At 40.8% G+C, this 12331-nt stretch overlaps 1 protein-coding gene across 2 annotated transcripts in view; it reads left to right on the plus strand.

The window, feature by feature from the left end:
• The window catches only part of pex14 (peroxisomal biogenesis factor 14), a 57247-nt gene that overhangs the window by 36706 nt on the left and 8210 nt on the right, over nucleotides 1–12331 (plus strand). For both annotated transcript variants that reach the window (XM_028994380.1, XM_028994381.1), the window contains 2 exons: nucleotides 2244–2329; nucleotides 6568–6670. In XM_028994380.1, coding sequence (XP_028850213.1) covers nucleotides 2244–2329; nucleotides 6568–6670 — 189 coding nt within the window. The remainder of the gene's footprint in view (nucleotides 1–2243; nucleotides 2330–6567; nucleotides 6671–12331) is intronic.

Below are 12331 nucleotides of genomic sequence, written 5' to 3' on the forward strand. Positions count from 1 at the left end.
CTAATGCGGTGAATTTGTATGTCTAGTATACCTTGTTCTTGGTCCAGGTCCTGCTTTAGATCAGCAGTGAATTGCATGCAGCATTATATTAAATACAGCATGTAGAACCCTGAACCTGTTTAACTGTAAACCTGTCTTAAAAAGGTTCAAACATGATCTGTGATCAGGCCTGAGGCACGTTTGGTTGAAGAAACTGTTAAATGTGCGTGTTTAGCATCTGGGCGGGACGGTGACTCACCGTGGACTGAAAGACAGGAATTCGTCTTTTTTTCCCTTTCTTGGCCTCTCCCTAGCTCACCATGCTGTGATTTGTTGGCATGCCTTAGGGCGTAGTGTCACCTGGACTCACCTTGAAATCCAGCGAAATGAATGACTTTAGGGTTTTAGGGTTGACTTGCATGAGTGTCATAAAGAATTTCATCAGCTGCTAAATCAGCCGTTGTGCTGCTTGCTGTGAAGAAAACAAAGTGCTTTCACCACAAAAATGTCACCGTGTTTGCTTTAAGGAACTGTTGATTTGTATGCAGCAAGAAATGCTGGTGAATAAATTATTGCCTGGGTCCTTTCACCTTAGTTAAAGTTTTGTACCGTGACCTTTGACAAACCCCCCATGCCTGAGTTCTTAATATAAACCCTGATAAAAGCACCACTGTAGTTCTCCCGTTCTCATCAGTTGTTAAGATTGTGCTTCAGATTAAGTGCCAGTTTGCTGGCTGGCAGGTCGCAGCAGTCCATTACCTTTGGAAACAATTACCTTCATTCATACTGTGTTTCACCAGTTTTTTTTTTTTTTTTTTTGCTTTCTGTCAATATCGGAGTCAGCTTTTAAAATGCGCAGGTGCTTGCACAGCCTAACACAAATATCTGCTGTCATGATCTGTCATGGGATGCCGAGGGATTTTTTCTGCTTTCTGCTGCTTAATGAGTGAGGGTTTGAAAGGAGGGGTTGTTAACCAGCTTGATGTGGTTTCTGCTTCCTTGTGTGCTGCTCTTGGACTGTGTGTGTGAGTGATGCTTCTGGTGCATGCTCAACACCATTTCAAGGTGTAAGCCATTCATGCTCCACTTCTTCCTTTGCTTTTTGAGGTTCAAGCTAAACTTTCACATTTGTTGTACTTGTTTACATTTATTTTTACCGGAAAAATGGTGGATGAGATACTGTGGTTCTCTATTTGAAGTGAACCTGACTATTAGGGTTACTGTTGCCTCGAACCGCAAACTGCTTAAATGACGAACTAGGTCAGTAGTCAGGAGCCCTGTCACATGTCATTTTTACATTTTAGTTCATGCCAAAGAATTTCTCATAGAGGTTCACGTGTTCTAGAATTATCTGAACTGATCTGAGGGACATATTGTCATGTAATCAGGCCTGAAGTAAACTACATTTAAATGTGGTTAAAGAAATTTGCCAGGAGTTAACTGCAGAGGTGTCCAGATTAAATCCATGGAAACGTGCAGACACTAATTAGAGAGTCAGAGTTAAGTGTTGTGCTCAGGGATAAAATGGTGGTTAGTGGAATTGGCAGTCATCTGGTTGACTGGTCAGTACATTGGCCTGAGAGACCTTGTTTATGATGTCAGTGGGAACCATCCTGCCTAATTTGTCAAATTTTGTTGGTTTCTATTTGCCTTTTGAAGATGCTTGAGTTTTTTGCATTGGTAATGGACATCAATGAGGATCCACATAATTTCTGGCTGGTATTAAGTGTTGAGATAAGGTATGTCTCATGAACACTACTGCTTTGTCTGAAGTCTGTATTTCTGGTAATGAATCACACTTTCAAAAGCGTACGTAGTGCTTAACTCATGTTCCAAATGCACGTCTCGCATCAAGCAACAGTTTCTACTGACTGATTTATAATGAGAGGAAGAAAACCTTTGATTAAAAACTGCCTTCCCCACCCAGTTGTGAGTCAGTGTTCATTGGGTTGACAATAAGCGTAAATAGAAAATCAACCATCATTTTAAAATAAATGTTGAGATGACTACAAGGTATGATGGGTGAATCGACAGACTTTATCATTAAATGCTAAAATCACTAAATCAATCATGCCAAGAGCACCAGACATGACAAAGTTATGAACTGTCTATTTAACTGTGGCCTGTTGTACACATGCAGGTCCATACACTGAAATGGGTAGCAGTCTTGTGGGTCTCCCTTCCAGGATTGTTTCAGTGTGTTACTGTATCTCACATTTGTGGCCATGAGCCTGTATGTGTCTGACATCACTGTCACCCTGCAGATTCACCAGGCTACAGATGGAGGGACTACGGAGCGCTGGCCATAATCATGGCTGGCATAGCCTTCGGTTTCCATCACCTCTACCGGGTAAGGCGTCCTCTATGCCCTGCATGTACAGTTGTGGGTTTAGTTTCTAGGTTTTTTTTTGTGGCTTTTATGTAAGGTTATGGGTTTCTGAAAGGTTGGGGTTTTTTTCTCCCTCAGATGTCTATCTTGCGTCATGAGAATGAGCTCATCCAAGACCCCCAACCTATATTTTCAGCCTCTCTCAAACACCAAAGGGGTCTCTTTGATATTTTTTCCTCACTGGTTTCCTGCGTTTATCAGCTCTGAGTTTGCGGATTGGAGGCCTGAGTCAGGCGATCCTCAAAGGGGACACTAATCCCAGCCCAGCCGCAGAGGAGCATGTGTAGTCGATTAGTTTGTTTTATAGGTGGCAGGGAGCTGAGTGTATTAGGTCTTCCTTCCCTAGTTACTGGGTGCATGTTCCTGTGTATCCAAATATGTCTTACATTACATGGAATTTTTTTATTTTTTTGTTACGTTATCATATATAAGCCATTTCAGGTTTTATTTGGGTGGGTGTGTTTGATAGACCTGCTGTAAGCGCAGTTGCAGTACTGTCATGATGTCATGAACTGGACAGCAGGATGGTGGTCATTACTCCGGTCCGACATCTGGTGCCGGAGCTCACTGCCTGAGTGTCATTCGACTGTTTGAGCACCGAGCGATCCAGATCGTAGCCAAGCCATGAGCAATCACACTAAAACTAGTAGATTACACAATTCTTTTTCAGTCAGCTTTTCCACCACCCCGTTCAGACACCATCAAATTTTGACATTGAATTTTACAGTTTGTTTACAGCTTGCACAGGATAAATGGTATTATCTGCTCTGTTCGTGCTTTGCTCTCCATGCACCATACTGCACCAGCGCTATAGGATTTTTAGGGTGTGTGTGTGTGTGTGTGTGTGTGTGTGTGTGAATATATATATATATATATATATATAATGTTATATTTATAATATTATTTTGGTTGTAGACTGACTTGTGATTGTAGGAATTGTGTCTTTTGAACTCCAACACAGCAGAGCAGAAAAACAACATTTCGCTATGTAATTGGAATGTAATGGAAAACTGTATTTACTACAAAAGTGGAAAAATGGAAAACTATTTACTTGGCTGCACCTCACAGTGATATACATGTATAATATATTTCATTAAAGTGGTAATATGGAAAATCATTGTAACATCAGATGTATTGTAAATAACTGAAACACTGTGAGAAATAAATCTATTGACCAATAAGAGAGATTTTATCTGTTCAGCACTGTCTAGCCAAAACAATTAATCTGAAAATAAATGACAAATTAATATAAATGTCTGGAATATAGGCCAGACTGATTTTGTAATGTTGCTGTTATATAATATTTGATTCCCATGTCTGCTTCACCCCTGATGGGCTTACACCTTCAGTGTATCAACAGGTAATAATGAAACTTTTTTTTAATGCTCTTTTGTATCGTTCCAACTGTAACAATACAGAATGTAAAAATATATTTTCTTCTGAGTGAATTAAAGAGTAAGAAACTGCAGAATCAGTGGTGAAGTGTGGACAGCAGGATGGTGCGCATATATATTTATATGTTGAGCACAGACCTGCACATTTAGAATATGAGAAACACTTTGTTGTAAACTACACAGATTTTTCTTTTTAATCTGAGAAGTGCACAGATATGACTTTAGCCTTCAGTGACTCTTCCTGATCCTTCCTCACTTTCTTCCTCATATTTCTGCTCAGTTTTATTCTCTCCCTCCCCCCATTGTCTTGGTCTCTCTGCCTTCTCCCCATGCCATGTCTCTCATGCTCCTGTTCCCTGTCTGTCTCCCAGCAGCTCATAGCAGGGGAAGTGGAATTCCCTGCATGAAGGTGCCCACTGCCGCTGCAGCAACTGAGCGTGACACCCGTTGTGCCATATGCCATGGACGCTAGCCATACTTTATTTATACTACAGCACAGCGCAGCTCTCAGTGCCGCGCTTATTAATTACTGTAGTGTTGACACTCGTTTAATCTTTTTCAACTTAAAAGTGTTTATTACTTCCATCAGCATCAACAGAGCTGGTGTAGCTGTGAAAACCTGGCCTGGCACCCTCTGTTCAGCCCAACACACACTTAATGAACAGTATTTTATTTGAACTTTTTCTTGTTATTATTTTTTAAAGAATTATGCGTGTGTAATATTCAAGAAGTGTGTTTTTTCTTTTTTAAATTTTATATAAATTTTATTTAAATTTTATTTTTTTTCCACTCTCTGATTAATAGCAACTGATTTCAGTGGTTAATGTAGATGTGGCCCAGTGATTAGTTAGGGTCACAATGACAAAAACAACATTATTATTTCTTATTTAGCCTAAAGTCTCATACAGTATATCTCAATGGGCTTTGACAGGCGCTGCAGTTGAAACCCTATGGGTAACACTCACCTATGAACCAAAGTCCCAGGTTCAAACCTCATTTGTACTATTGTGTCCCTGAGCAAGACACTTAACCTGGAGTGTCTCCTGAGGGACTGTCCCTGTAACTACTGATAAATGGCATCTGGTAAATGCTATAAATGCAAAGGGAGTAAAACAGAAAGAAACTTCCTTCCAAGGTTGAGTGAACATGCAAGAGCAGGGTTGGTATTAAATTGTCCAACCCTGACAGATCCTTTCTCCAATGCACCATGTTTGAAGGTACTGGACACTGCAGACAAGTCCACTGTTATGGTCCACAGTCTATGTCCATTATAATACTGGTCAATCTGAAGAGCTTCTACTTTAGCGGTGTGGGTGGATGGGATGACCAGTTTAATTGAACTTAATATTTTGTTTTTGCTGCTTAATGTAAGTGTAAATTACTTGAAAGGGCCAAAATAAGTTTAAATATTCTGCTTATGAAATAATGACAAAAGTGTATAGGTTTGTTTCTTGAAATTTCTTTTTAAAATAAACAAATTTTGAACTGTTAATCAATACAAAAAATTTAATTGCATTATTTATTGCATATTTTGCAACAAATAAATTTTGATTTAAAGGCTAAGGGCTAAATAAACAACATGGGCAAGATTTTGTCAACTGGAAGTAATGTTTGTTCTGTTATTGTATAACTTTATTTATGTCCCATTTAGACCAATGTTCATAAATCAATGCAGTTTACTGTGCAAATTATGCAGATATCTGGTGAACTGGACTTATTTTACTGGTGGTGTTGCTAGTTTAAATAATTCCTGCTCCCTATATTAGTAAATTTGAGAGACATTCTGTTCTCATTATTTGACAGTAGTTTAAGATGTAAGATTGGGGAAAAAAATGAATAATGGTGTGGGGAGCAGATGCACCCCCTTGACCTGTCTGTTCATTCAATATGTATGGAAGTGTTGTTTTACAAGCCTCTGCTCTGACATGCAATTGTCTGTGGGAGTTGACATGTTCTAATGGAGCAGCGAGGATGTGGGCTAAAGGGCCTAATGAAGTTGAACCCAGAGTCACAGCACATTGCTTAATTCTCAGCCAGAGCACTGACAATTGAGTCCAGCTGAATGAAGTGGCAAAGCACTGGGGGAAAAAAATCCTGAAGAAAACGCAGAGCTGTGCTTATCAGAGTCTACATACAACATGCTCTCCCCACCATCTCCAGGCTTTAGATCTGTTGCAGGGATGTAATCTCCTCTCATTCGTCTACACAGCTGCTGCTCCTCCTGGTCGAGTTAAGCTCCTCTGGTTTTCATGCAGCTTAGTTTTAGACACCTCAGGTGGATTTAGACCATAAAGGCTGGGCTCTCTCTCATCTGGGCTTCATTCTAAGGGGATAGGATAACAAAGATGGGCTAAACATATACACACCTTTCAGTCATGTAAAAAAAAAAAAAAAAAAAAAAGATCACATATTCAATTTTTATCTCTTCAAAATCCGTGGCCGTATCCCAGTACTGGTTTGGAGGCCATTGTCTTCCCCTTTAGCTGTGGATCTTCCATTTTATTTTCCTGAAGGCTGCTCCTTCTACTCCGTTTATATTTATGAGAATAAATATATCATCCCAGATGATTGAGTTTTTGTTTGAATCTCTCAGAAACTTCATTTTGCTTTTATTTGCAACCAGGCCATTTTGTTTCCATAAAATGTCTCTCTCTTCAAGCCTGGAAATCCCATTGTGGGCTCATAAAGCCCCTGGATGCGGTGGCGCTGGTGACTGCTGTATGTGGCACTCAGGCCTGTCCTCCTGCCTTTTCCCCCCTGTTTTGTGGGAAGAATTGTAATAGCGTGTCATGTTTTTAATTGCAGAAATACATCCTGCCCCTCGTTATGGGACGACGGGAGGACAAGAAGCATCTGCAGAGGATCGAGAGCAGCATGGCGGAGATGAGTGGCACGCTGACACAGACAGGTGAAGATTAATATCTTCATCACTTTCTCCCTCCTTAACGCTTTCCTTCATTTATCTGTCGCCAAAATCTGCTCACATTTTACAAATGACGCTCCTGTCATTTCGCTTTAATTTGAAATTGGTTGTTTACTGTCAGCTCAGCCTCAATTAATTACGTTTCGCTGAAAAGCTCTTAACCTCCGAATATTAATGAGGGTGAGGGGAATGACTGGCTTTTTTTTTTTTATTTGAAACTCCATGGCAAGAAAGTTCATTTTAATTTTGGTGCTGTGTGTGTGTGTGTGTGTGTGGTGTGTGTGTGTGTGTGTGTGTGAGTGCATGCCAGGGTAGTGATTAAACGTGTGTTCGGTGACAGATGCATCTTCCACATAGGACAGGTGCGACATCTCAACCTGCTTGTCATAAGACTTCCTCCCAACACACACACACACACACAGACCCCATTCTACCCCCACCCCCATGGCCATGTGTAATTAGTCAGGCCAGTAAGCATGAAAGCTGAACATGGGACTTTTCTCAACAAAAAGACACTTTGTCTCATTATCTTATTTTTTTCTTTCTTTCTTCCAACCAGACAGTAACAGTTGACACATGAAACTGTTCATCATTCACTTTTTTTTTTTTTTATAATAAATTTTTATTATTCTTATTTAAGTGGGTAGTGGTGGCCTAGCTGTTAAGGAAGCGGCCCTGTAATCAGAAGGTTGCCGGTTCGAATCCCGATCCGCCAAGGTGCCACTGAGCAAAGTACAGTCCCCTGCTCCCTGCGAGCCTTTCATGGCTGCCCACTGCTCACTAAGGGTGATGGGTTAAAAGCAGAGGACCCATTTTGTTGTGTGCACTGTGTGCAGGGTTTCACAATGACAATCACTTCACTTTAACTTTATACAAACACGACAGACATGACTGGGGGACAGACAAAAAAAGAGAGAGAAAAAGAGAAGTTGGACAGATGACATATATAGAAGAGGGAGAGGGTGGAGGAGTAAAAAAAATGGTGCGGGGGTTTGGAGAAGAATAGGGGATGAACACAGATAAAAAAGAAACATCAGAAAAACACAGCAACATCTGTATAAATAACAGTAAATAATGAATAGTCAATGTTATTTAACAGCGCATAGTACTAATAATACAAGATGTGAGTACGTGTTTGTGCGCCTGTGTAGCCCTGGGTGTAACACTTGTGTGTGAATGCACCAATAATGTTTCTCCATGTAAGTGGTTAATAGTGTTTGTGGTGGAGCCACAGTCCCGCTCACACCAGGACATGAAGTCACAGGCCATAGCCATCCCCACAGGTCACGGGAGTCCTAAGAGGGCCACTGCAAGAACAGGTGTGGCACCCACTTAGAAAAGGGCAGAAGAGAACTGGGGGTGGGGGGCACTCGGCAGCCGTAATACAGCAGCCCCAGGGGCCGTGGTGGTGGGCCTGCAGGTACCAGGTAATAGACCCAGAGATCCAAGAACACCAACCCCTGCCAGGGATCCAACAGAGCCAGGAGGGCCATGACCTGCCAAGCAGTCCCCGGGAGTGAACCAGTCTACCACTGGGTAGACCAACCCCCAGCCCCAGATGGCGAACAGAGAGCAAGGCTGTGAGAAGACCTCATGCCTCCCCTCACCCGCTCAAATGTGGTTTTGGTGTGTGGTGTATATGTCTAATGAACAGATCGCCCTCTGGGTGCCATTCATTGTGCCCCCACACAAGCATGAAGAAACCCCGTCCCCACACACACTATTTGATTGAGTTGATCAAAGGAACCCAGAGAGATTGACCTAATGTGGAGGCAGAGGCTGCTTCAAGATGAATATAGTCCAGCAAATTATCTCTATACTGTTTGATATATTTAGATTATTTTTATTTTTCTAGTTCATGAAGAAAGTTTTCTTAGCAATGCATAAAGCGGTGAAAGCCATGTGGTGTGCATTATTTTCAGTGATTACACCTAGGACGCCCAACAAGCAGACAGAAGGGGAGGCTAGAACGGTACATTTCAGACCCTTTGACAAATCCTGCACCAAAATCTCTGAACAGATCCAAAGAGCATGGTTGTATTTGTCAGGTGTGTCGCCCTGACAGTGTGATCTGTTGTTAGTAGACATTAAACTCATCCTGAACATCCATATCATTTTAAGTGCACTCTATGCAGAATCTTATTGTACAATTAATACAATTGTATTAATTGTAGATTGTAGAAATACAAAATTTTAAACAAATTGTGGTCTGAGCTGACTGATAAATCCTCCTCCCATTTAACAATAGAAAGGGAGACTGATTCATCCATATTGGAAAAAGTCTGGGATATTTTAGACAGTAATTTTGAGTTTTTAGATTATGGAATTCTATCACACTTGATAGTATTTGTAATTTGATTAGATTAGATATTTTAATTTTCCTATAGATGTAACTTTTTATATTCTATGAATCTGTTCTTGTTAATACCATATTGTTTAACTAATATATTGAAGGGAATAAAGTATTGTCCTTTGAATATATGTTCCAAGTATTTAATGCTTTTACAGCTCCAATTTGAGAAGTTTATCATATTATTGTTTTGTAGTAGTCCGGCTCCAGATGGGCATACATTTGCATGGGATTGGTGGCAACCCAGTAATTTATAGAAACTCCCACCATGCTGTCAGAAATGAGCTCATACTGATTTCTAATTCCACTCTGTCCTTGCTTCTTTGCTGCACTTTTAAGACTAATTCATGACAATAGTGTCATTTCAGTGTTTTTGTTGCATGAATAGTCTATCCGATTTAGTAATCTGTGTGTATTTGTTGATTAGTGCCTACCTTTAATGAGAACAGTTTGGTTATGATTAATTATGAGCAGGGTTATCTTTGCTATTCCTTTTGAGAATGCTTTGCAAATTATTTTAAGGTCAACATTAATAAGGGATGTCGGGCGATAGCTGGTAGGAAATGTAGGGTACTTGTCTGGTTTTGACAAATAATAATGTTGGCAGAGATCATATGAGGTAGTCTGCCATTTTCCTTACTTTCCTGTAATATTCTATGAAAAGTTGGTCCAAGAATTGTCCATAATTCTTTATTTAATTCATTTGGAAATCCTTCTGGACCTGGGGCTTTTTTTATTGTGCGTACTATTCAGGGAGTTCAACTGGTGTTAGTGAAGAGTGCAATGCCATGGCTTCTGATCATTTTGGGAGGGTTATGTTTTCTGGAAACTGACAAATCAAGTTTTTAGATAGGTTTATCTGTGCTGCATATACAGATTTGTTAATTTTTTTTTCAGGGGAAAATTCTGTGTCCCCATTTAAATCTTTTACAGCGCATATAGCTAGAACAGGTGCTAATTATTACAGTCTAAATATGTGGTCTGCTCTTCTTTTTTTTTAATCTGATAAAATATTAATCTTTAAGAAATGTTAAATCGACAGTTTTTACTTGGTGAATTGACCTCCTTATGTATTAGATTTAAAGACACAGATGTAGCTATAGTGTATATCAGTGTCTGAAATGTCACTCATCAGTGAGCTGCTGACTAAGAAATAATCCAGACGAGAATAGGAGTGATGGACATATGAGAAGAAAGTATATTCCCTGCGGTTAGAGCGAAAAGAATGCCATGCATCACAAAGTCCATAGTCGATCATTTACTGTTTAACTAGATGTATAGATTCCTAATTCCCAGTTCCAGCTGTAATAAGCCTGACTATTTCTTTATTTAGTCAAATGTTGAGGTGGCCCCCCACGGACAAGTGCACAATGCAGTTGTTCAGACAGTGCGTTAAAAAGCAAAAAAAAAAAAGTGTTGAAGAATGGGGGGGTCAACAACATTTGGACTATATATACTGATAATTTAATAATTAGAATTCTACCATCTTGATCTATAATGGTGTTGAGTACAGTGAATTCAACATTAGAGAAAACATTAGGAAACTAATGTGTGTTTTTAGGTAGAAAAGCAGGTGATCGGTGCAGTAGGAAAAGGGAAAAATTAAGAAAGTGGGAAGTAGGGAAAAACAGGACAGACTGGAGAACATCGCTCTGAGTCCTGAAACGCTATAGAGTCTGACATTACAATATCTGTTATGACATCAGTTTGTCTCATTATCATTTCAGAAGCTAGTGTAGAAAGTCACTTTCCTGTCCCTTTCACTTGATTTAGTTTAGGCCTGTCCTGTCAAGACACAATTTTCCAGTAAACCAATCAGCCCTGTGGAAAGGGACTGAAGGGACTTTTTTTTTTTTTTGTTAGTTTGTTTTTCTTGTGTCTGTACACAGCATGCAACTTAGGTTCATGATAAGAAGAACTTGGGCTGTCAAACATTATATAAATGGAAGGACACACAGAATATGAATGGGCCACGTAAACAACGGCGTCCGTCATGGTCTCTGTCCGCACACAGCACAGCCATTGTTTTATGACTGCAAGGTTGCTAAATAAGCAAATCGGATGCGCAATTAAGTTGCCAAAGGACGTTGGGTGGCGGTAAGCAGAGCAATCTATTCAGTTGTCTTAATATGCCTTTAAATCCTGATCATTCTTTCCACCCGGACTGGTTGAAGACAAAGTGCTGTTTTACCTTCTTAGCATTTGAATCTGGCCACATAGTGGCATTTTGTGATGTTTTTTGGGTGGGGGTGTAATGGCACAGTGGCGTGCAAGGCGGGTGCGGCTTCCCCTATCTGATTAACAAATCAGCCCTTGTCATTTTTTTTTGCTCGATATATGCAAAAATGAAAATGTTTCCTATGCCAGGTCACTGCCGCCGGATTCCCGCCATTGTTTGTCATGCGCTGGTCTTTGTTGTGATAGGAGGGTTTTTATATCAGCGTGTCGCTGCGCTGTGAACATTTCCCTCAGTCAGTCAGTCACGCCACTGATCTAATTTGCTGTGGCTGCACTAGCCAAGCTGCTATTGTAGTTAATGACTGTTTCAGTTAACAGTTGGGAGAGGGTTGCAATTACAGTGAGAGAGACCCCCCCCCTCCCTGTCTCACTCCATGAGTAATAGGGGCTGACTGTCTTTGTGCCAATTGCCTGAACCCCTTTTGTTAAAGTTCACGTGTTTCTCTAGTGCCAAATGCACCCGAGTGATGTGTTGTTTGAGCACACCGGCATTACACACCCTGAGTGGGTCGCGGCTGCAGCCCCCCTTCCTCCCCAACTTCACACGGAGTGCTAATGAATGGCTTCTGGACGCTCTGGAGCAGCGTGCACGAACTGTAATGGAGTTGAGCGGCCGTCTGGCCCTTTTGTTGGTGGAGGAGCATATTGGTGACCACCTGGCCATTAAAGATAGAGACTGGACGTGGACGTGTAGTGTACATTATGTGGAGGTATTTACTGAATAATTTACACAACACACACTTGTCGTCCTGCTGTCTGGGGAGTTTCTGATATACCCTTTTATACAAATATTTATTGCCCAGTACAGGGAATTCTGTCTCCAGATAAAGAACAATGTGTGTGTGTGTGTGTGTGTTCTGGATGACACTTCATTCGTGAGCATCTAGTCATAGATCAACAATTGATAGATAATTGTTTGATACCCAACTGGCAACTCATTAGCTCTTATTAATTGTTGTCTTTGTGCTGTGAAGAGGTTTCCAGGGTCTTCTGTCCTGTCCCGTCCCGTCCCGTATTACCGCACCCCAGTCAACATCTGTGGGGCTGTTATTGCTTCC

The sequence above is a fragment of the Denticeps clupeoides genome, chromosome 10, assembly GCF_900700375.1.
Source record: "Denticeps clupeoides chromosome 10, fDenClu1.1, whole genome shotgun sequence".
NCBI lineage: Eukaryota > Metazoa > Chordata > Actinopteri > Clupeiformes > Denticipitidae > Denticeps > Denticeps clupeoides.